The 26,523-nt window shown below is 41.2% G+C and overlaps 2 protein-coding genes across 2 annotated transcripts in view; one reads left to right on the top strand and one right to left on the bottom strand.

The window, feature by feature from the left end:
- The window catches only part of asic4a (acid-sensing (proton-gated) ion channel family member 4a), a gene marked incomplete at its 3' end in the record, with an annotated part of 310,423 nt that overhangs the window by 142,997 nt on the left and 140,903 nt on the right, over positions 1 to 26,523 (bottom strand). The window lies entirely within an intron of this gene.
- On the top strand, positions 5,053 to 6,262 carry LOC308308125 (Y-box-binding protein 2-like; the record flags this gene model as incomplete). The annotated part of the gene is made up of 2 exons (XM_080753493.1): positions 5,053 to 5,910; positions 6,107 to 6,262. 2 exons carry the CDS (start codon positions 5,053 to 5,055, stop codon positions 6,260 to 6,262), a joined length of 1,014 nt encoding a protein of 337 aa, XP_080609619.1.

A 26,523-nucleotide genomic window follows, 5' to 3' on the forward strand; every position in this document is an offset into this window, starting at 1 on the left:
ATCAGTATGCTCAAACCAAAGTCTATGATGACAATCAAGGGACCATCGCACTGGCCAGGAACCCGGTTAACAGACAAAGGTCCAAACATATTGATATAAAATATCATTTCATACGCGAAGCTGTCAGTAGTGGAAGGGTATGTTTGGAATATTGTCCTACTGATAACATGGTTGCTGACTTAATGACAAAACCAGCCACTAAGCTCAAACTGCAGAGGTTTGCTGTGTATCTGTTTGGCACTTAAAGTGCAAGAAAAGCATGTATATGCCAAATGTGTTTTTGTTGTTTTATTATTTTTGTATTTGAAGGCCAAAAAGGGAGAATATTTGTTTATTTTCTACTGTGTACCACACAATAAGCTAAGATCGAGTGGGGGTGTTAAATGCAGTATTATTCTGGGCGCTCTTACTTATTATGTCCAGCAGGGGGCAATGTTGTTTGTATTGACTCAGCCTGTGTACTCCTGTAACCTGTACCTACCTGTTCCGGTATGACACTCTGTTGTGTGAAAAAGCTGAGCGGCAGCACACCGCACTCTCTCCCGCCTGATTAAATAAATATGCTGAAAGGAAGCTAAAGATATTCTCTGTGAGTTCTATATCTCCACCGCAAGACACTCAGTTCTACATATAGAACAATTTTGGTTAGAGTGTCAAGACAGTAGATTGAAGAAAAATATATTTTTTGCCCTATTTCCAAAATGACCAAAATCGGAATTGTGTTTTTTGAACAATGTCTTAGTTTTCCCACAACTGCTGTGTAATATATATATATTTGTATTGCTATATCAAGTCAATACTGTGTGGGGAATCAATTGGAGTCAAATATTTGTTTTGAATATTATGATATTTCACACAATGAGACAATAACATATTATATTCAGCCCTTCACAATAAGGGTGCAGGAAGACTGGGAACTAGGCAGTGGGCACATAAATATTGTGGGCACCTCAATGTTAAGTTGGATGAAATTATTGCTGTGTGTGGTTCTATATGGGCTGAGTCAATAATTTTGACAAATAATAGCATGCAGCAACGTCTAAACATTTATATATATATATAGACCTTTATATATATATATTTTTTCCTTTTTTTTTTTTTTTTTTTTTGAATAGCCAAAAGTATAAAAAAAATATGGTTAAAAAAAGAACTAAAAAAGAACTATGTAGTTCATTTTGGGGAACCATGAACTTTAGTTCATAATGGGGAATTATGAACTAAAAATGAACTAGTTCATTTTAGAAGTTCTGAACTTGAACTTGAACTAGTTCGTTTTTAAAGTGAACTTTCCCAACACTGCCCCTGGACTACCCCAGGGTGCCCCGTCACCCACTTTGAAAACCCCTGTCCTAGGAGATGGATTGCTGAGGTGCAGCGTCACACCTACTTACCGCACGACACGGCTTGCCGCACCCAAGCCGTGCTACTCATCCGCTGAGTTGGCGGTGCCTGGGATCGAATCCATGACCTTGGTGGTCCGAAGGCGATACCGTGGTGGTACCGACCGAGCAACCCGGACTAATGCAGTGTGATCTAACACAACAAGTTAACCCATTTAGGCCTAGAATAATTGAATGCTTTAGCAATTGAAAAATAGCAGATATACAAGCTCACAGCACGGCACCGAGTGCCGCGCTGTGAGCTTGTAGATCTGCTATTTTTGAAAAAGTCGTGAAAATGTGTGCAAATCTTTGATATGTATTTTTAAAGCAAACGTTTGTAACTCAAATGTTGCTTCTGGGTGGTCCCTGGAACTAAATATTTTGAGATGCGGGTCCGTGGCCAAATACATATCATTTTGGGGGTCCTTCACATGAAAAGGTTTCAGAACCACTGACATAGTAGTCTCTCAAGAACAGACTAACTGAGCTCCATTTAAGTGAAAAGGACCTTTTTCCTTTGACGATGACTGGCCAGATTGCTGACATAGAAACATAGTTTTTTTCAAAAAACCTTAGAAGGATTCAAAAGACACTTAAAGAATCGGGTCAAAATTCTAATTTTCACGATTTTTCAAAAATAGCATATCTACAAGCTCGCAGCGGGCACTCGGTGCCGCGCTGTGAGCTTGTATATATATATCTACTATTTTTTAATAGTTAAAGCATAAAATAATGATACACAATAATGTGTAACCATTCTGAATGTGTTAAAATATGGAGATAAGAGGTTGCCGTCCAACGACATTGATCCACTGGCTTCGTGTCACTCCCCTCCTCTACTCTCTCTCTCTCCGCTTTACCATCAAAGACAGAGCCTTATAAAAAAATAAAACGTATAAAACCTTATATAAAAAAAGTACTCTCTCTCTCTCTCTCTAAACTGGAGTTGAGAGAACTGTGTAGACTACTAGCTGAGATATCTTCAAGCTTCTGTGAGCTTTCAGAAGGTAATCCTCTGAGAGGATTGGGGAGGAGGCAGATTTAAGGCTGCTCTGAGTCATTGTTCTGAACTTTAGTTCAGAACAATGACTAAAAATTAGTTGTATCAGTGATGCTAACAGCCCGGAAAATGTGCCCACAGCCCCGGAAAATCACCCAGAGTATAGACTCAGTGTCTACAGAATGAGTCTTAACACTTATGTTGCAATGATTTTTTCTCTTCAATGTCTCGCGTTGCCATGGTTACCATAGACTTCCATGTAAATATGTAACCCAGGTTCCAAATAAGAGTCAATTATATGGTGATAAAAAGTCAAATGAATGACTACCTGTTATGCATACTGGTTTAAATAACTCATGGTTAATTCATTGCATCACATGATCTTGTTTAAAAACAACAATAAATAGTTGGTTCATCTACAGTAATACATATGCTTAAAAAGGTTGTAATTTCATGATGTATGGTGTAAAATGTGCTAAAAACATTTTATGTGTGAGGTTAAAAAATCAGGCTTTGAACAAATCCCTTTAAGAGCACTCCACTATAAATGGAGCACTGCCCCTTTAAGAGCCTCTTCTTCCTGCTACAGACAGTGTGTGATCAACAACACAGAGAGTGAACAGAGGAGAAAAACGTCTGATAAAAGACAGTTTTGAACATTCATTTTCGACATTTCAAGTGTTATTTTGTACTTTATGAGTGTTTGAAGGCCTAGCCAGGTTAGCAAGTGTTTAAGTCAACAGAATCCTATGCTTGAGAGAGACAGCAAAAACGAACTTTGTTTGCTAACAGCTAAAGCTAACTGGCTGCTGCAGCTGACCAGCAGCTGAAGACAGACAAGAGAGATAATGAGTGGGTTCCTCTTCATGTGAGGCAACACACAACATCAGATGGCGAGCTAGTGGAGACCCAGGAACTGAACTGAATCTACAGAAACTGAAACATCTATTGGACCACCTGCAAGGTTTGACCCAAGTGACTTGACTCTGACTGACTATCATTTTTGAACAGAACTCTGACTAACATTTTTGAAAGGATACATTGGACCAAGAAACTGAACTGTTTTGATCTACTGTGTTAATTGAACACACTAAGGAAGAGCTACATTCTGAAAAAGTGACATTTCATTTGAAAGGTTTACATTGACAATATTGCACTGATTTGATCATTGTTTTTGTTGTTGATTGATATTGTATTTTATTTTATTATTTTCTTTAAAGGTTTAACTTTAAGGACATTTAAGGTTAAAGGGGGGGTTTAAAGGTACTCTACCTCACTTTATTGAAAATATATATTTTTGTTTAAGGTTAAAGGGGAAGTTTAAAGGTACTTACCTCACTTTACGGAACCATTTATTTTTGATTGATACTTACCTACAGTATTTACATGCATCCTGAATAAGGTCATTAAGGTTAAGGGGAGTTTAAAGGTACTTACCTGACTTTTTGGGAACATTTATATTTTGATTGAAAGCTGCTGATTTACCTGAAAAAGGGATTTTTACCTGAACAAGGGATTTATTTTTTGAAGGTTGTTACCTGATTACCTGAGAAAGGGAATTTAATTTAAAGGTGTACTTCACTTACCTGGTCACCTGTGGAAAAAAGGGTTAACTGTACTCACATGTTTACCTGAAAAGAAAAAAGAAGGGTTAACTCAAGAAAAGAAAATAGCTGAAATAATAGGACTTACCTTTTAAAATAGGCTACAAAACAAAATAAGATAAAGACTGACCGGTCATAAATAGAACAAAACTTAGTTTAACTGAACTGAACTAAACATTTGGTTGATAAACTAAATAGAAACTAAACTGTGAACCTGAAAACCTACTCTAAACTAGAAGTGGTTGAATTAAGGGTTTTTGAGAATTTCCTACCTACCTACCTCCATCATTGTACATAGTTTTATTGAATGCATTCCACTTTTGCCATTTCTACTTTCAGTAAACTTGTCGACATATTATTTACATTTAAGCCTTTGTCTCTGGTCTATTCTTTTAGCCACCTCCTTACGAACCTAGAGTGCATATCCATGAAGCGTATATCCTAGTCCAGTAGCATACATATATTAGTTGCCTGTGATACAGTGACACGAGTGCTACATAAATCTTGGCGAGCTAGCCAGGAGGTGGCGCTGTTGCAACGAGCTAGTAATAATAAGCTTAGAGACCAGAGACCTTAAACAGTGTTAAAGATGGAGGAGGTAATTCAGAAAAATGGTGTAAAAATCCCAAACTCTATTCTAGTTAGTGGGTTTACTAACACAGGAGCAGACGAAGACATAATTGATTTTCTAAATAAGCAAGGCTTAATTGAGAGAACAATCAAACTCCACGATTCCGATTTCCCTGGGCAAGCTATAGTAGAATACTCAAGCGGTTCGGCTCTACTATCATTTCCGCAATTGCCCCATAGCTTTAAAAGTGACACTCACGCTGAACTCACGATCCATATCAGAGCCTTATCAGATGTCTACACACCCACAAGAAGCAAGACAGCTACTCAGACTTACCTCTCAAAGTTAAAGCATATAGCAGAACTGTCTGGTAAAGACTTTGCCGCTGTCCTCAAAGAACAACTGTCTGTCATCAATGAAGCTGTCAACCAGAGTGGCGGACAGAAGAGTTTGGAGAGAAAGGGAACACCAAAGTTCAAGTGTATCTCAGAGATTATGACCGACACCGAAGCGCAGAGCGACCCACCATCGGCCCCGGTGGAAGCACTGCCACAGCCGGAGAAAAATATTATAGCCACCTTGGTCCAAGGCACAGTGAAATGGTTCAATGTGCGTAATAGATATGGCTTCATAAACAGAAATGACACCAAAGAAGATGTGTTTGTCCATCAGACCGCTATCAAGAAAAACAATCCTAGGAAATTCCTGCGCAGTGTGGGAGATGGGGAGATTGTGGAGTTTGATATTATTGAAGCTATTAAGGGCTCAGAAGCGGCCAATGTGACTGGTCCAGGCGGGGTCCCCGTCCAAGGCAGCCGCTATGCACCCGATAAACGCTGTTTCCGCCGCCGCTTCTTCCCCTGTGGCTCCCGACCCAATGATCAGGGTGCACAGGACTCTGCCTCGGAGGGCAGCGTTGAGAATGAGGGCATGCATCCTGTACCACGGCGCCGTGGGCCTCGTAGACCCTGGACCCGTGGACCCAGACGGGAAGTGCAAGAGGGGGAGGCTGGAGAACAGAAGACAGATCAAGGAGGTGACCAGCAGAGACCGCTATGGCACAGATTCAGACCTCCATACCGCAGGCCGTTTCGACCCAGAACCCAACACGAAGCAAGCCACACTTACCTCTATGGTCACGGAGACCTTGTGGTAGAAACCCCAGGTTTCGATCCTACCCCTGAAACGGTCGAACCTGGCACAAGGAACACTGAGTCACAACGTACGCCAGTGTCCACTGTTGAACACAACCCTCCAGAGGGAGTAGCCAGTGCTTTCCCTGAGGGAGTTCCAGTGGCACATGCTGACCTAGACCTACCAGAAATGAGTCCTGCTGAGAGCAACTTACCTGAAGTGAGTCCTGCTGAGAGCAACTTACCTGAAATGAGTCCTGCTGAGAGCAGCTTACCTGAAACAAGTCCTGCTGAAAGCGACTTACCTGAAATCAGTCATACTGAAAGCAACCTACCTGAACAGACATTACCTGATGTGAACCCTGAAGGGTCAACCTCATCTAATGATAACACCAACGTTGATCAACCTGAAACAGAAGAGGATGATGAGGAACAAGAGGACGCTGTTCCTGATGCTGCACAGACAGAAGAAGATGATGAGGCACAAGAGGACGCTGTTCCTGATGCTGCACAGACAGAAGAAGATGCAGACATTAACGACCATGATGACAATGACGACAGACGAGACATAAGAAAGTCTACTAGACATAGGGAACCCTCAAAGAGATTTACTTATCCTGAATTGGGTAACCCATTAGTTACTGTAGTCCAGTCCCTGTTCCAGAGCTTAAGCTCAGCGATTACAGACTCCTTTAATGATCCCTGGAAACGCGTAGATTCAGACATAATAACAATATAGTCTATTGATACCATGCACGAGGACGTGCATGAGGAAACGAGGGGAGTATGTAACCCAGGTTCCAAATAAGAGTCAATTATATGGTGATAAAAAGTCAAATGAATGACTACCTGTTATGCATACTGGTTTAAATAACTCATGGTTAATTCATTGCATCACATGATCTTGTTTAAAAACAACAATAAATAGTTGGTTCATCTACAGTAATACATATGCTTAAAAAGGTTGTAATTTCATGATGTATGGTGTAAAATGTGCTAAAAACATTTTATGTGTGAGGTTAAAAAATCAGGCTTTGAACAAATCCCTTTAAGAGCACTCCACTATAAATGGAGCACTGCCCCTTTAAGAGCCTCTTCTTCCTGCTACAGACAGTGTGTGATCAACAACACAGAGAGTGAACAGAGGAGAAAAACGTCTGATAAAAGACAGTTTTGAACATTCATTTTCGACATTTCAAGTGTTATTTTGTACTTTATGAGTGTTTGAAGGCCTAGCCAGGTTAGCAAGTGTTTAAGTCAACAGAATCCTATGCTTGAGAGAGACAAGAGAGATAATGAGTGGGTTCCTCTTCATGTGAGGCAACACACAACATCAGATGGCGAGCTAGTGGAGACCCAGGAACTGAACTGAATCTACAGAAACTGAAACATCTATTGGACCACCTGCAAGGTTTGACCCAAGTGACTTGACTCTGACTGACTATCATTTTTGAACAGAACTCTGACTAACATTTTTGAAAGGATACATTGGACCAAGAAACTGAACTGTTTTGATCTACTGTGTTAATTGAACACACTAAGGAAGAGCTACATTCTGAAAAAGTGACATTTCATTTGAAAGGTTTACATTGACAATATTGCACTGATTTGATCATTGTTTTTGTTGTTGATTGATATTGTATTTTATTTTATTATTTTCTTTAAAGGTTTAACTTTAAGGACATTTAAGGTTAAAGGGGGGGTTTAAAGGTACTCTACCTCACTTTATTGAAAATATATATTTTTGTTTAAGGTTAAAGGGGAAGTTTAAAGGTACTTACCTCACTTTACGGAACCATTTATTTTTGATTGATACTTACCTACAGTATTTACATGCATCCTGAATAAGGTCATTAAGGTTAAGGGGAGTTTAAAGGTACTTACCTGACTTTTTGGGAACATTTATATTTTGATTGAAAGCTGCTGATTTACCTGAAAAAGGGATTTTTACCTGAACAAGGGATTTATTTTTTGAAGGTTGTTACCTGATTACCTGAGAAAGGGAATTTAATTTAAAGGTGTACTTCACTTACCTGGTCACCTGTGGAAAAAAGGGTTAACTGTACTCACATGTTTACCTGAAAAGAAAAAAGAAGGGTTAACTCAAGAAAAGAAAATAGCTGAAATAATAGGACTTACCTTTTAAAATAGGCTACAAAACAAAATAAGATAAAGACTGACCGGTCATAAATAGAACAAAACTTAGTTTAACTGAACTGAACTAAACATTTGGTTGATAAACTAAATAGAAACTAAACTGTGAACCTGAAAACCTACTCTAAACTAGAAGTGGTTGAATTAAGGGTTTTTGAGAATTTCCTACCTACCTACCTCCATCATTGTACATAGTTTTATTGAATGCATTCCACTTTTGCCATTTCTACTTTCAGTAAACTTGTCGACATATTATTTACATTTAAGCCTTTGTCTCTGGTCTATTCTTTTAGCCACCTCCTTACGAACCTAGAGTGCATATCCATGAAGCGTATATCCTAGTCCAGTAGCATACATATATTAGTTGCCTGTGATACAGTGACACGAGTGCTACATTGTGCAATTGTGTAAAAAGTGCACGCCCATGCCTAGATGATGCACCACGTGTGTAGATGCTGTTCACAGCTTTCAAACAAAAAAATCCGCTTGGAAATCCGTTCAGGCATTCATGATTTATGGGCCATTATGTTTTCTTCAGATGTAAACAAACATGGCTGCCATGTTTGAAAGAATGGGTTGGTATGGGGGTTAAACATGCAATTTCGCGATCGCGATCATGCCTAATACATTTCTGGAGGTCCAAAAAAAAAAATTTGAATTTTTTTTTTTTTTTTTTTTTTTCAAAAACAGCCCAAACTCGGGAAACTCGGGGTTGGCACAGCGTTGGTATCAATACAAACTCGGGAAACTCGGGGTTGGCACCAGATGTGTTAAAATTCACACTCTCTCTCGTCTGAACAGCCCAAGAATGTGTTCCTTATAGAGATTATTATATTAGAGTGTGTCTGTGTGTTTCAAACTCATAGAGGCCCCACTGGTGTTTGGTGGGCTGCGAGGGTATTGCAAGTGTGCCCCCAAATGACTGGCAAAAAATTGAAATGCTAATATAATATTAATTAAGTATTAATTAGGTAAAAGTATACTTGAAGTATGCTTGCTTAAAGGAGGACATCACCACTTTTCAACATATCTTCATATTCATCTTCAAACTATCTTTATAAAATAGCTTTTTTTTTTTCCTCAGAGGAGGGCTGTGGGCAGGTCAGAAACCCATCGTCTTGTGACATCATCGATGGGGAATCCAAGCTAATAGAAAATGCAGGCTTTCTATTCCTGAAAAGTTGCAATGTTAAAGTGGAAGCCATTGTTCTCGCGATAATAATTTGGTCAAATGATGATGTCACAAGACTATGGATTTCTGAACTTCCCACAGCTCTCCTAAGAGACTTGGACTGAGTAGAACAAAATTGTGCGATTTTATTATGAACATTAGTGAGGACCTATTATATGAAGATAGGTTGAAAAGTGGCAAGTGGCAAAGTCCTCCTTTAAGCATCCTGAGTTGTGTAAAGCTATTGTGCTTTCTTTGGTTTAAATCCTATTAGTAGACCTTGTATCTGGACTGTACTGTCCTATACTTTTCCTATGCAAACTGCTAATGAAGTAATCAATCAATGTTTTACTAGAGGAGACCGCCAAATCTTTGTGTGATCATTATTTTACATTAACCACTCAAACCCTAGCATCCCTTTTCCGAGGAAAGATTTAGTCAAACATAGCCGACGCCTTCGGCAAAGAAAAAAAAAACAAAAAACAAGCAGACCAAGTACAGAGTGAAATGTCAAGTCTACTATATTGACGTGTGAGTGGTTACATTTCTGAAAATACAACACATTAACGTGAATCCAACACAACACTGATGGCAGTGCTGTCAAACAAGTATATGAAGCCATCCATGAAATCTATAGAAAAGTTGAATCTGCAAGCCACAATTGGGGCAGGGGTCTCTGCTCCATCTCTCTCTGAGCCAGGGGGGCTGAAAAAAACATTGATTAAGGGATACAAAATAAATTGCTTTTTTTCCCCCTATCGATTACTCACACCATGGAGACATCATGGAGAATTCATGGATATTTTTTTTGATTTAGTCGTATTCCTATGCCAATAATTTGATGACCAGCAGTGGTTCCCTATGGAGACACAAAGAGCCTCCTCAAATTATATTGGCTTAGGAATGTGACAAAAATATTATTATTATTATTAATAATAATATTAATCCATGAATTCATGTCTCCATGGGGTGACTGATAGAAAAAAGAAAGACAAGTAAAATAAGCATGTTTTGGGGTGATCTATCCCTTTAAGTGGGTTAATGGTTCAGAATACAGGTATGGATATATTTTCAGTTAGCTTCCCGGGCCTTAGCATGCAGTAGGTTCTTCCCAAAGTAATTGTTTTCTTAAGTCGTTGGGTGTTTAGTGCCTTAATTCCCTCACAGAGAGCACATTATGAGCAGCCGTTTGGGCCCAATTGTTTGCAGGACATTTCCCCACTTTTTTCTTATTCTTTTTCTTTTATATCGATGCAGCTTTGGCATTCTCCGTGGCTGGCTGCCGCGGTACGCACGCCGGTTCACTGTGTAAATGCACACTCGATGGCTAATGACAGGTGTATTAAGTGATCATAGGACTTTAAACCTCAAAGACCTGGAACGCTGCCCGAGTCGCGTTAGATTCTAACCACTTTAACCATTATTTTATGCTTTAACTATTGAAGAATAGCAGATACACAAGCTCACAGCGCGGCACCGAGTGCCGCGCTGCGAGCTTGTAGATCTGCTATTTTTGAAAAATCGTGAAAATGTGTCTTTGAATATCTTTGACCCGAATTTTTTTTCCCAGACTTCTAAATCCTTCCTCTAAATCAGTGGTTCTCAAAATTTTTCATGTCAAGGACCCCCAAAATTACATGTAATTGGCCGCAGACCCCCCCTACATCTGAAAATATGTTGTTCCAGGGACCCCCCCCCCCCTCCAGAAGCAGAGATTTGAGTTACAAAAGTTTGCTTTGAAAAATATATATAAAAAAATGTGCACACATTTTCACGATTTTTTCCAAAAATAGCAGATCTACAAGCTCGCACCTTGTATCTGCTATTTTTCCAATAGTTAAAGCATTCAATAATTCTAGGCCTACGTCGGTTAATGGCCACTTATCCCTTCGGCCATCAAAGACGGAGACAACAGAAGCGCTTGCATGCTGCTGGGGGAGCTGCAACAGCTGCTGTTTGCCTGCCAAACCGGCCGCCTGTTAATGCCTCCCCCTGGGCCTCTTCGCCTCCACTTTAATTGTTCTGCCTCCTCTTCTTCACGACGGACCACTTAATCGTATAAGCCCCTATGTTCTATGTCGAGCGGTGAATTGCAAAAAAAAATAAAAAAAAAATAAAAAGAAAAATTGCCGATCTACATCGCAATCAGAAAAAGTACTCACATTTCTTTTCTGTTTTTACTTAAAGCCATTCCATGTAACTTTTTTAATGAAAATAATAATAACTATTAAATCGCTAAAGTTTTAGAACCCCAACTCCGTTAATTTCAGCCCCTAATGCCTTCTGTAAATTATGTTTTCTATGATCCTGGCAAAATTACGCCATCTGCATCATCCGTATACGTTGTGTATACGTTGGCCAATCACATCGCGGATCATACACACATGATACACTACCGGCCAATCACAGCGTGTGCTGCGTCTCTTCGGGAAGTAGCCTCCCTCAGCAACAGTGTTTACGATGAGGATTCTTGCCTCTTACTCCTGGTCAGAAAATTACGTTCTACCCCTCTACGGATTTGTATTGGTCGCGGTGGTTTGCGGCCCCGCTCCGGTGTTCCACGGCGACTCCGGGCGAAAAACGGCCGAAAAAACCAATACCGCTACTGACCACTAGCTGAGCAACTTACACAGTATAGCTTTAAAGGCCCGCTGACACGCCCCGAAATTATAATAGTATGATACAGTAGGTCACGTGGTCTCTCTGAAAACGGTCTGAAATAGGCTGAAACTCATGTCACAGTGTATCTGCCCCTTGCTCCCCAACAACAGCTGACCAATACAGTAAGTAGTCTAAGTACAGTCAATTAATTTGATTGGCTTATAACTGCGCATTCCCACAATGACATCATAAAAATATTAACTCATATTTTAAGATGACTTTTTAAAGTGACACTACCCCTTTAGGTGACAGTACCCCTTTAAGTAAAAGTATCAATACAGCAATGTAGAAATACTCTGTTGCAAGTAAAAGTTCGGTTTTTCACGATGTAGTCTTTTTAATCAAAGTATTGGCATCAACATGTACTTAAAGTACCAAAAGTAAAAGTTGTTTGCCGTTTCACAAGTTTTCAAACAAATCTTTTGAGAATAGCAGATCTACATTTTAGATAGGGACTTCAAGGTGTGCCTAAGTGCTATCTCATCTTTACAGTGGTTACAGTGGCTTTTTAAGGTTTAAGGGAGAGAGGGGAGTGGGGGTGGATCTACAAATGTAATCAGCCATCTGTTTGCATTTCTTAAAAAAAAAAAATCAAACAGTTTTGCTAGTACAATTGAAGTGTTCCATTTGTCACGGTGAAATAAGGAGAATTCAAAGCAGGGGAGGTGGATGCATGCATGCCCTAAGAGGATCATAATCAGGGGTGTCACACCAAATTCTGGGCCCTGAGTACAAGGATTCACTGCGGGCCCCCCATGAAAATAGCAGATATGCAAGCTCACAGCGCTGCACGGTGCCGCGCTGTGAGCTTGTATACTGTATGTGCTATTTTTGAAAAATTGTGAAAATGTGAGCAAGAAACATATGTTTCCATGTCAGTGGTGCTCAAACTTGTTCATGTCAAGGACCCCCAAGATGATATGTATTTGGCCACAGACCCCCATCTCAAAATATTTAGGAAGCAAAATTTGAGTTACAAACGTTCACTTAAAAAATACATATTCAAAGATGTGCACACATTTTCACGACTTAGCAGAAAAAATAGCAGATCTAGCAGATCTACAAGCTAGCAGCACGGCACTCGGTGCCGCGCTGTGAGCTTGTATATATGCTATTTTTCAATAGCTAAAGTTACTAGGGCCCCTCCACCTTGGGCCCTGGTAACTCAGTCCCACCCCCCCACCCCCTTGTGATGCCCCTGATCATAATACATCTGCCGGGAGAGACAGCTTATACGCGGCAAGCAGGCGGGCAGGGCGGAGGACTGATTGAATATGTGACATGCATTTCGCAGGGAAATGTACATTTGCAGGGGGGAACATGAATGATAAATGTGTCACAGGCAGCGCAGGCACGCCGCGGCCAAACGTGTATACAGGAGGACGACGAGGGAAGAAGATGAGGAAAACATGGTGTTTGATTTCAGGCAGATTGCCACGACGAGAGTCACGTTGTGTGTTCTTCTAAGTAACACAAACCAAGGCCTCGGGAGAGGGGATACGGCGGGCACAGATGAAGAGAAGAGGGTGTTTTGCACGCGCGTGCCTGCACACAAGCAGTGAAGCACGCACGCACGCACACACACACACACACACGCACACACACGCACACACACACACACACACACACACACACACACTTACTTGTCTTGCTAAGAATCTTAAAGGGGAGTATTTTAAAACACATTTAACACCAACGTGCCCTGACAGTTTAACCCCATTGAACCCTATATAGCGGTGCTAACCCGGGGCCAGTTTAACCCCTTTGCACCCTATAGCGGTTCTAATCTGGGCCAACATGCAGTTTGTACGGTTCAGATCTGTGACTGCTGCAAGTTACGGTACATTATGAGCTTAATTGCTCACAGTAGCCCATCACCACGTGTGGCCTCCTTTTCCTCTGGGGATGCAGTGTGTGTGAGTGCGTGCGTTTGTGTGTGCGTTTGTGTGTGTGTGATCACCACTGCGTCGGGCCTGATAAAAGATCTAATGGTGTGAATCTCAGGAGGATCCACTTGGGAGACGGGCCCCGGTGGCTTCAACGTGGATGTCAGTCTTCGTGTCAAGTTGACCTGTCTGTGACTGTACATCAATTGTCTGTAAATCAGCGGCTCTCAAAGTGGGGTCCGAGGACCCCCAAAGGGGTCCTTGAAGGGATTCCAGGGGGGGTCCCCAACAAAATGTGTTAATACAGCATTACAATCATTTTAACAAATCATTTTAACCAGAAATAGCAGATGTATACAAGCTCACAGCACTTCCTTTTTGAGGTATTAAAACGGTCTTAAAAGTCCTTAAATTGTCACTTCACCGTCACCTGGGGTCCCCCGCGTCCCCCTGGGGGTCCCAGGTCCTGGACCCACAGGTTGAGAACCACTGGTGTATATGACATTATCGTCACTGTCAGGCAGAAAACTCATATCTCCAAGTTTTCAAATTGTATTTTTTTCCCCCCCGTAATTTAAAGCCCTATACTTTAAAAGTGTTGCACAAAAGTAGAGAGAATAGCAGATCTAGGTTTCAGGCCCTTCCATTAGGCTATATAATTAGATTTAAATATATATGAAAAAGTATATAACGAGACAAAAATAGCATCGGTATTAAGTTGGCCTTGATTCTGGCAGACAGTGTGCACAAGAAATTAGGTGCTGATCGGTCCAGCGGTTTGTGAGATTAGCTCCAGACAAACACACGCGCACACACTCAAACGCACACACACACACACACACACACACGCGCACACGCACACACACACACACACACACACACACACACACACACATACACACACACACACACACACAAATGAACAGACACAAGTTTTATAGACAGAAGTTAGCATGCTGCAGTCACGCCGTAAAAAAAGCTAAATAGAAGAGGAGAGAAAGAGAGAGTGTGTCTGTGCGTGCGTGCGTGCGTGCGTGTGCACGCTCGTGCGTGTGCGTGCGTGTGTGCTGTCACTCATCCATCAACTCAGCTAGCATCAATCCTCTCTCTCTCTCTCTCTCTCTCTCTCTCTCTCTCTTGGATCAGTTCATTTCCTTTCAGTTGGTAACTTCTCACATTTCATCAGGCCATATTTGAAATGCCAGCGCTTTTCATTGATTTCCATTAGAGTTGCTCACGTCTCCTGGACGAGGCCAAGGTGAGGTTGGACAGGATATTCCAACATTTCAGCAGCGCGTTTAAACACACTCCACTGTTCCGCATGCACACGCCGTACTGTACTGCAACCATGCACGCACTGCTCTTACACAGTGTTGATTTCGTCGACTAAAACTATGACGAAAAATGTTTGTCGACCGCGTTTTTTTCACTGACGAAAACGAAATAAAAACTAAGCTGTGATGACTAAATATATTGACAATTTCGTCAACAAAATAAAAACTAGACTAAAACATTGGTGGGACTAGTGGAGAAGAGAGTAATCTTATGTTTGGTTGCTCTCAGGTGTTGCGTGCTGAAAATAGTAGATCTGCTATTTTCAGCACACAACCAAGTGTAAAATCTTAAACTAAATGACATTTCATTCAAAAGACTATGACTAAAACTAAATCAAAATTTGCTGTCAAAAACAACACATCGTCGTTGTCAGGTGGAAACCTGGTGCCCAAAACCTTCCCTTTTTTGTTATTTAAAAAAAAAACGCTTTAAACTAGTGAAATTAGCCGATCTACAGGCAAAAAATGCATCTTGTGCGACAGTCTTGTATGATGAAGCAGGGCTTTACTTTACGAAAAAAAAAGGTACACATTTGAAACTTGGGAGATACAAGGCTTCTGCCCGGCAGCGACGATATGCTGTTGCCTGCGTGCATTTTAGCCGCTTTCCTTCGCTTTCCTTTTTTTTTAATCAACGCCCTACTACCTGTGAATTGCAAATTAATTTATTATTTAGTGTACATTTTGTATTTTTGGGGTTCTTAGGTATCTGTTTGTGTATCATGGATGTTCTATTTTTGTTGTGATATCTTGTATGTAAGCAAGGATTGTGTCATTTTTTATTTCTGCCTCTTGGCCAGGTCACACTCGAAAAAGAGATCATGTCTCAGTCTCAATGTGTTTTTATCTGGTTAAATAAAGGTTAAATAAAATAAAAATCGTCAAAGAAAAGGTGTTTTTCACTTAACTGGAGCTCAGTTAGTCTGTTCTTGAGAGACTACTATGTCAGTGGTTCTCAAACCTTTTCATGTGAAGGACCCCCAAAATGATATTTATTTGGCCACGGACCCGCATCTCAAAATATTTAGTTCCAGGGACCCCCCAGAAGCAAAATTCGAGTTACAAACGTTCGCTTTGAAAATACATATATTCAAAGATTTGCACACATTTCTACGACTTTTTCAAAAATAGCAGATCTACAAGCTCACAGCGCGGCACTCGGTGCCGCGCTGTGAGCTTGTATATCTGCTATTTTTCACTGGTTAAAGCATTCAGTAATCCTAACCCTAAAGATACAAGGTTTCTGCCTGGCAGCGACGATATGCTGTTGCCTGGGTGCATTTTAGCCGCTTTCCTTCGAGCCTCTGTTCTTTGTAAAACAGACCTGTGTTACAACTCGTTGGTGCCAGGCAGAAACCTCTTATCTCCAGATTTTAACCTCGTCTTCTTTTTTTTTTTTTTTTTTAATCAACGCCCTACTCGATCATACTGCAGCATCACACAAAATCATCAAAAGAGGCATAGATAGATAGATAGATACCTTTATTATCCCAAGGGGGAAATTCAGTAAGGCAGATCTGCAAGCCCGAAACGTGACGCAAAGCTGCACGTTTTTGAGCTTGTAGATCTGCTACTTTTGATATAATTTGAATCCAGTTTTGGACATAATGAGCTTTCCACCCAGAGTTTCCACCCTTTTTCCGTCCCTGCACCAAGTCTCTACAGCAGGGGTCTTCAACGTTTTCAGGCCAAGGACCCCTAAACCGATAGGGAGATGGAGCAGGGACCCCCTACCTTGTAGGGTGGGGGTGGGGCTACAACATGTATTGTATATTTATGTATAAAATTGTGTTTCATATGTATACACATACCATGTTATTGTGCATTCAATACTAAGCTGTTAAAATAATAGATTCATGCTATTATTTTAAACATGCATGTACAGTACAAGTGGCTGTACCACTGCCATTTACAAACATACCTTATACTGAGAACCAATGTCAATACTATCAATCTATCACTAACAACCTGTCAATTGCACAATAATCATGTATACAGGAGACAGAATCATGTTATATGAGATACTTCAATGGTTCAATGGTTTCCTGTGTAAATAAGCTAAGTGCTTTCCTAGGATCTCCTTTTAGTTGACCTTGTACCAGTGAACTGTACCGTCATGAATCTGTACCTTTTTCTATGCAAACTGACAATAAAGTCTTCAATGTTTTTATATTTAAAGACTTTACATTTCTTTCTTTCTTTTTTTTAAAATAAAACAATATATAGGCCTTTATTAAAAGTTGTTTTTCTTTTTTCCCCAACAATTTTGGGGACCCCCTGCAGTATCCCCGCGGACCCCCTGTTGAAGACCGCTGCTCTACAGAGAAAAAAGCCAATTGAGCAGCTCACAAGGCATTGCATCGTGAAATGTTATGAGCTTGTAGATCTGCTATGTGTTTGCTGAATCTTCACCAGGGACGTGCTGGGCCCCTGATTCAGCCCGGGAAAAAGCCCTAAAGAGAGGCCCTCATTGCGCGCTGTAGAGAGAGATCTCTCTCTATAGCGCTGCTGCTACTCAAAGATAGCCAGTGGGCCAATTACATGAGTTATATTTTGTCGTTGTCGGGTGGAAACCTTTTCAAAACCGTTTGTTTTGTATTTATCATTTTAAAAATGATTTAAACTAGTGAAAACAGCCGATCTACAAGCACACAACGCCTCGCACCGCGAGGCGTTGTGTGCTTGTGTGCTTGTGTGCTTGTGTGCTTGATCGGCTGTTTTCACTACTTTTGTGCGACGGCCTTGTATGGTGAAGCAGGGCTTGGGCGTTGTGTGCTTGTAGATCGGCTGTTTTCACTGCTTTTGTGTGACGGCCTTGTATGGTGAAGCAGGGCTTTGCTTTGCGAAAAAAATTACAAATTTGAAACTTGGAGATACAAGTTTTCTGCCCGACAGTGACGATTTACTTTGTTGGCCGCCCAGCCGGCATTTATTTATTTATTCCTAATGGCCGGCCTGGACCGGCCGGGAATGAACCGGCCGTTCGGGAGTTGTCCCGCTTTTCCTAATGGCCAGCACGTCCCTGATCTTCACCTATTATTATGACATGCCCAGAATAGGGACGCTATGGTTTCAGGTTCATATCATGCTGCTTTCTTTGACATAACGAAACGTTTGGATTCCCTGAAAGAAAGAGATTGAAAAATAAGATTTTTATTTCGCCGGCCGCTGGCCACCGGGCGCCCACTGACCTCTGTGAGTACTCTCACTGCCAGTACTCACATTTTTTACTTGAGTAAAAGTATCAATACTGCAATGTAGAAACACTCTGTTAACCCATTCAGAACGGGTACACATTATGGCAGACATCCCAAGTCTCCCGGATGTTGCGAGAGTCTCCCGGAAATCAGCGTCTCCTCCCGGACGCCCGCGAGTAGTGTAGTACCTGCATTTACATCTGAGGGAGGCAAAAAAAGCCTCTCCTTTTTTTGGCCCCTGGTCATGGAATGACCTTCAGTCCAGACTCAAATTGGCTGTGTTAATTCCTTTGAGAAGTTTTAAGAGAATCACTCTAGACAGATCTACAAACGCTTGCACTTGTTCAGACCTGTAATTAATTTGCTCTTTGAGCTCTTCCTTTGGGTACATTGGGCACACTGTGCGTGTACTGCTACCTGTGAATTGCAAATTAATTTATTATTTAGTGTACATTTTGTATTTTTGGGGTTGTTAGGTATCTGTTTGTGTATCATGGATGTTCTATTTTTGAAGCGGTGACTAGCCGCTTCCAATGTATGCACATGTCTGTCCCCTTGTCCTCACTCACTCACTCACTCACCAGTATGAACAGGATCTGCGCATGCGCGCGCGCGCGAGAGAGAGAGAGAGAGAGAGAGAGAGAGAGAGAGAGAGAGAGAGAGAGAGAGAGCCAGACAGAGCAAGCGATGCTGATTTCTAAACCGAAAGTGAAACTTACAAACCGCACGCTGAAAACAGAGAGAGAGAGAGAGAGAGAGAGCACGTTGCGGTAAAAAAAAAAAGAAAACACACACACACACACACACACACACACACACACACACACCAGTAAAAACGGGACTCATAAAATGTCCCTGGGACCCATCTGAATCAAAAACATAGATCTGGAACTGCTCTAATTCACCGCTTCAGTTCAAACCGAGGTTTGATTTTTGTTGTGATATCTTGTATGTAAGCAAGGATTGTGTCATTTTTTATTTTTGCCTCTTGGCCAGGTCACACTCGAAAAAGAGATCATGTCTCAATGTGTTTTTATCTGGTTAAATAAAGGTTAAATAAAAAAAGAATCGTCAAAGAAAAGGTGTTTTTCACTTAACTGGAGCTCAGTTTGTCTGTTCTTGAGAGACTACTATGTCAGTGGTTCTCAAACCTTTTCATGTGAAGGACCCCCAAAATCTATTTGGCCACGGACCCGCATCTCAAAATATTTAGTTCCAGGGACCCCCTAGACGTAAAATTCGAGTTACAAACGTTCGCTTTGAAAATACATATATTCAAAGATTTGCACACATTTCTACGACTTTTTCAAAAATAGCAGATCTACAAGCTCACAGCGCGGCACTCGGTGCCGCGCTGTGAGCTTGTATATCTGCTATTTTTCACTGGTTAAAGCATTCAGTAATCCTAACCCTAAATGGGTTAAGGTACCGCCACACCAAAGTATGGTTGACAGCTGATAAGCGGATTCTGCCCATGAATTTCAATGGGAATGGAGCAGCGTTTTTGATAAATCCGCAAATGCCAAATTTTCAACAACAAAAAAGTACTCGTTATACAGAATGTTTTCAAATGTATTAAATGATTACAAACATTTTGAAAACAAATATCAGAAATGTATAGTGGGTAATGACTTTTTTCTATTGATTACTCATGCCATGGAGAGTAGAGTTCAATAATATTTTTTGGTTTTTGTCACATTCCTAAGATAAAAAATTTGATTTGAGTAAATTTACCCCCATTGATTCCGGATGGGGACCCGTTTCGAAACGGGTCCCCATCCGGAACGAATGGGGGTACATTTATTGTTATCACACTTTTGTCTTAGGAATGCGACAAAAAACTAAAAATATAATTGAACTCTAGTCTCCATGGCATGAGTAATCAATAGAAAAAAAGTCATTTTGGGGGTGAACTACTCCTTTAAGGGCAGAGAGCGGCCATTTTGTCCCAAAGCCTGTGACGCACCTGTCACTCACTTCCAGGACCCTCCCTGTATCTGCCTTCGACTCAACCGATTGGGCAGAGGGGGGAAACCAGCATTTACGTGGAGAATTCATCTGCTACCAGCATAAACGCAAGGTCTGCGCGGCGCACAGAAATCTGCGCAAGACCATCACACGCCATCACACTCCATTCCCATTGAAATGCATTGGCAGAATCCACTCTCATAGGTAGAATATTGGGCGGTGTGACCGTGCCCTAAAGGGATAGTTCCTTACTCACCCCATGGAGACTTGAATTCATGGATATTTTTATTTTTTATTCCTAAGTCAATAATTTGATGACCAGCTGTGGTTCCCTATGGAGACACAAAGAGCCTGCTATGTTCCCTATGGAGACACAAAGAGCCTGCTATGTTCCCTATGGAGACACAAAGATCCTGCTATTTTCCCTATGGAGACACAAAGAGCCTGCTTTGTTCCCTATGGAGACACAAAGAGTCTCCTCAAATTATTGTCTTAGGAATGTGACAAAAACTACTGCTACTTTTGCTACTTTTGCCACTCGACAGAGACGATATACTCCTGGTCAAAAATTACTCAGCTAGTGGAGTAGAAGTACAGTAAAAATATTGGATATTGGAAATACTCAAGTACAAATACCTCAACATTGTACTTAAGTAAATGTGCTTTCTACCACTGAGTAAATGTACAGCACCACTGGTCCCCGCAGGTTCATTTGAGACAACAAAGAGCGTTGGTTCAAGTCCCCCGTGTACAAGCACAGGTGCCCAGAGAACACACTGTGTTCTGATAAGGCGCACACACATGCATGCACTAAGAGCAAGACCCAGCGGTCCAGGGGACATCATAGAGTACTTGAATGTCACACTGGATAACATCATGGCCAGGGGGGAATGAGGTCTGCATCCCACAAGACTTGTGATGGCCCTGGTCAACACACAGGGGGTACAGTAGCACCACACAGTGAGCTTTCCATCCTAGCGCTGCGACTACCTATATCTTTGTTTTACTTGTATTGTAATTGTGAGCTTGCAATCTGCTATTTTCAAAAGATGTTTGTACATTTGAAAACTTGAAATGGGACATTCTGCGTACTCAGTTTTTTTTTTACCTTTGTTTCTTTGTGATGCCAACGCTTTCATACTTTTACTCAAGTACATTTTGAATTACGGACTCTTACTTGAAAGGGCCCACACCAAAGTATGGTCGCCAGCGGATACACTCTTTTTGTGCGCGGCTGACTAAAAGCGCAGAGAGAGCGCATTCTGTCCCAAAGCCAGTGCCGCGCCTGTCAGTCACTTTCAGAACCCTCCCCGTTCAGCCTTTGACTCACCCGATTGGATAGAGGGGGAACACCGGAGAATTTATCTGCTCCAGCATAAACGCAAAGTCCCTGCGCGGCACGCAGAAATCCTCAACTGGCATGAAACTACCTTCCCATTGAAATGCATTGGCGAAATGGGGAATCCACTCTCAGGCTGCACCCACACCAAAGTACCTATGAGAGTGGAATCCCCATTTCACCAATGCATTTCAATGAGAATGGAGCAGGTTTTTTTTGTTTTGTTTTTTGCAGAAATCCTCTACTGGCATGAAAACACTCCATTCTCATTGAAATGCATTGGCGGAATGGGGAATCCACTCTCATAGGTAGGCTACTTTGGTGTGGGTGCAGCCTAACAGACTATTTCTGCATTGCAGTATTGATACTTTTACTTAAAGGAGGACCTAACCACTTTTCAACCAATCTTCATTTAATAGGTCCTCACTAATGTTCATGATAAAATATCGCAATTCTTTTCTACTCAGTCTGGGTCTCATAGGAGAGCTGTGGGTGGGTCAAATCCTTCCACCGGTGACATCATCAATGGGAAATGCAAGCTAATAGCTATTTTTTTTTTCTTCAAAAATGTTGTTTAAAAAAAAAAATCTGTCAAATGATGATGTCACCGGTGGAAGGATTTGACAGCTCTCCTATGAGACCCAGACTGAGTAGATTTCTTTTTTTGCTATTTTATTATGGACATTAGTGAGGACATATTATATGAAGACAGGTTGAAAAGTGGTGAAGTCCTCCTTTAAGTAAAACATTTGAGTTTTTTTCCACCGTCTCCATCATCATCATGACTGATGGAACATGCTTTCAGTCGCCATGGCAACAGATAAGCAATAACTCTGGTCCACGTCCTGATGCCTTTAACCCATTTAGACCTAGTCATTATTGACTGCTTTAACCAGTGAAAAATAGCAGATATACAAGCTCACAGCGCAGCACCGAGTGCCGCGCTGCGAGCTTGTAGATCTGCTATTTTTGAAAAAGCCGTGAAAATGTGTGCAAATCTTTGAATATATGTATTTTCAAAGCGAACGTTTGTAACTCAAATTTTGCTTCTGGGTGGTCCCTGGAACTAGATATTTTGAAATGGGGGTCCGTGGACAAATACATATCATTTTGGGGGTCCTTCACATGAAAAGGTTTGAGAACCACTGACATAGTAGTCTCTCAAGAACAGACTAACTGCGCACCAGTTAAGTAAAAAGGAGCTTTTCTTTGACGATGGCTAGCCAGATTGCTGACATAGAAACATAGGTTTTTCAAAAAATCTTAGAAGGATTCAAAAGACACTTATAGAATCGGGTAAAAATTCTAATTTTCAAGATTTTTCAAAAATAGCAGATCTACAAGCTCGCAGCGCGGCACTCGGTGCCGCGCTGTGAGCTTGTATATCTGCTATTTTTCAATAGTTAAAGCATAAAATAATGAAACACAAATTGTGTACCCGTTCTGAATGGGTTAAATATAGATTCAGAAGAATATACTGGACATGAATGAACACACCATGTTTACTGTATATGCAGGACTCAGTCTGATGCTGTATATAATTACATTGTCAACTCTAATTAAAGAGCTTCATGCTGCATCGTTGCCACTGTCGGGCAGAAACCTCTTATCTCAATATTTCCATATTTTAACGTTTTCAGGCCAAGGACCCCTTAGTTGAGAGAGAGATGAAGCAGGGACCCCCCACAACCTGTTCATAGATTCCATATAGTTTACATTTTTTGACAGCACAATCATCAGTATATTTTGGATTCATGTAAATGTGTGTTTTCAGATATTTAACCACGTGAACCGTCAGTACTTAATAAACTTGACCTTTCACTCTGTACTTAGTCTACTCTGTTCCCCCTCTACACCAAACCTCTTGCCAAAAATAGCCGATCTACAAGCTCACAACGCCTCGCAGCGTGAGGCGTTGCGAGCTTGTAGATCTGCTATTTTTGTCTAAAGTTCTCCGAATATGGACATTAGATTGGAGGACCCCCGGGAGTAGCTCTGAAGACCCCCTAGGGGTCCCGGACCCCATGTTGAAGACCCCTGCCTTAAAGAAATATATAAATTAACACCCTACTTGATCATACTACAGCGTCACACAAAAGCATCAAAAGTAGCAGATCTATAAGCTCAAACGCATGCAGAGCGAAGCGACATGTTTGCTATTTCTCTTTTTTTTTTTTTTTTTTTTTTTTTCATTTGATCCTGAAAATGTTACCGTTTTGGACATATGAGGTTTCCACCCGACAGAGACAAATTATGCTATATTATAGCCTGATGTCTAATTGAGAAATATGATGCACCCAGTGCTGCTGGTGGTGCTCTACACATGCTACATGCTGCTGCTGCTAAGAGTCACTTTGAGTTTGACCCTGCCTGGCTACTGTATGGTACAGCATTTTGTGAATTTATCAATGTACAAAAGGCAAGGAATATTTTAAGAAGGAATGGAAACACGTGACCACCGTTGCGCTCAGGGTCGTTGGGAAAACCGCGGTCGCGTCAGTGAATGGAGCCGGCTTGATCAGCTCATGAACAAACCCGGAACAAAAACTATTTATGAACGACTGAGACCTTTGTCATATAATCTGTTCAGGAATATAAAAGAAGACAAACCAAAGGTATTTTTACAATCACTTGCTTTTCGATGTGCACAGTACATAATGAAATAATAATAATAACAGTAAATAATAATCGTTTCTGTCTCCGAAATATCGCGAGATTTGGTTTCCCAGACAGGGAACGGTGGATAGTCTCGCGATACTTGGTACGTTTAGTAACATACTTTTTGCTTTTTAGATACTGCTATAAAATGACACAGTGCACACATCGAAAATCCACACAGCACAAAAAAATGTGTGACATGCACATCTTTTATTTTCCTGAGCTGAGTATCTTATAAAGGTCTCACTTTTTCATAAATAGTGTTTGTTCATGAACTTCATGAGCTGCTGGGAGGCTGCTCCACAGTCTTCCACCGAACTTCCGGCTGCAGTTTGGCACCCATGGTGCGACCAATCTGCTGGTTGGAACGGCGAGATAGCGAAAGGGGTGTGGATGTCTTTACCTCCTATTTACTAGCTCCTTTCGGAACCCCTCACTCCACTGCTACGCAGCTCCGAGATGGGGTTCCTACTGGTAGCATGCCGGAATCCTGCGGCTGGATCGCCGATCCGCCGTTAGGGAACACTTCTTACCTTTTGGTGAACACTATCCAAAAAGTGACCGGTCTCTGTTCATCTATAATCCTTTTACTTCTTTAAGGTGGAAGAAACTCGAAGCAAGGGGGTGAAATAAAGTTTTTATATCGCTCGAAAGACCAGCCGGCTCTGTGTTTTCCTGTGTTTTCCCCGTTGTAGTCTCGCGTGGCCAGACTGTTGCCTCCGCGATTTGGTCAAATGCTCACAGCCACGCGAGACTACAAAGGGGGGAAAACACGGGAAAACACAGAGCCGGCTGGTCTTTCGAGCGATATAAAAACTTTATTTCACCCCCTTGCTTCGAGTTTCTTCCACCTTAAAGAAGTAAAAGGATTATAGATGAACAGAGACCGGTCACTTTTTGGATAGAGTGTTCACCAAAAGGTAAGAAGTGTTCCCTAACGGCAGATCGGCGATCCAGCCGCAGGATTCCGGCATGCTACCAGTAGGAACCCCATCTCGGAGCTGCGTAGGTTCCGAAAGGAGCTACTATTTACCTTGACAAAAGGGAGGGGGAAAAAAAGGAAGCAGAAACTACAAACAATGAAAACGTCTCCATTGCTTTACCGTTACCATGTCCCATCAGTAATTCCAGTTTCAAGTTCAACCTGCAGTGCTATACACTAGGGGTGTAACAATATAGTAACTGAATCGAAAAATCGATTTTAATTTGCAATGATCTACTACTACATCGTTTGCAAAAGCAAAATATCGTACCGTTTCGGCTTTGTATCGTATTGTATCTTTTTAAAATGCGGTAATCGGTATCGAATCGTTTTACAATGCAAATAATTGATTGTATGGAGACTAAGTAGGCTATTTGTGCCTTGTATTTAGCAATTTTAAGAGGTGGAAATGAAAAAGAGGGGTCTAAATACCTTTCCATTCCATATAGCTACTCTTGGTCTATCGATAAATGTGTGTAATCTCTGTGTTCATGTTAAGGTGTGGGTTTGTCCATATGTGTTGAAATATAATGTCCATGTATTTGCTAGATAATCACAGCTTTTACTTCCATAATAATAGATTTTGTACATGTTTTACAGATATTTGATTTCTTTGCTAAATAGTTACTATATCGATTTTAAATCATTGAATCAAATCGTATCGTATCACCATGAATGAACCAATATTGTCCATGTATCGTATCGTTAACCGTGTATTGTGATGCGTATCGTATCCGTATCGCTGTTAAAATTTATCGTTACACCCCTACTATATAAACCGATGTCACCATTGACCGCTTTGATTAGGGCTGGACGACTTCAAAATTGGTATCACCATTATTTCAAATGTAAAAACGTATTGGTACATTTTCAGTCAATTGCCCGGCCCTAGTTTGGATGAACAACATTTTATTAAGCCCAGCCAGTGAAACAAGTAGGACTATCTGATCCCATCGCCTAGAGGGGCGGTCGTAAGTATGAATATCCTGATCCCATGACCCAGAGGGACAGCCGTGCAGTGACTACCTAGACGGTATACTGTAGTCAGATCTGGGCTGTAGCGTTGTTGGGGATGTGATTAGATGTGGAAGGTTGAAGGCAGAGGAAAAGTAATCTTCCTGAGCTATGCTTCCGAGAGAAGTCCACTGTACACTCGCTTCCGTTTTCACTTGCATTTCTCTAACCTGTGTCACTTTAACCTAACCATGCACATGAGACTGTGTGCTTCCCTAGTTTTTCTTTTTTTTATTATGCTAGATATCACTGCTGTCAGGCACATACCTCTTATCTCCATATTTCAACACATCCAAATATCATGATCAAAGTAAAGAAAATCCTACCCTTGACAGGGGATGGGACGATATGAAAATGTCATATCACGATTATTGTGACAAAAGAAATCGCGATTTACGATATTATCGTTATAATCAAAATCCATTAAGCTGGGGCGGAACATTTGCCAAAAAAATAGCCGATCTACAAG

Source organism: Nannobrachium achirus (genome assembly GCF_963921795.1).
Source record: "Nannobrachium achirus genome assembly, chromosome: 22".
In the NCBI taxonomy this organism is placed as follows: domain Eukaryota; kingdom Metazoa; phylum Chordata; class Actinopteri; order Myctophiformes; family Myctophidae; genus Nannobrachium; species Nannobrachium achirus.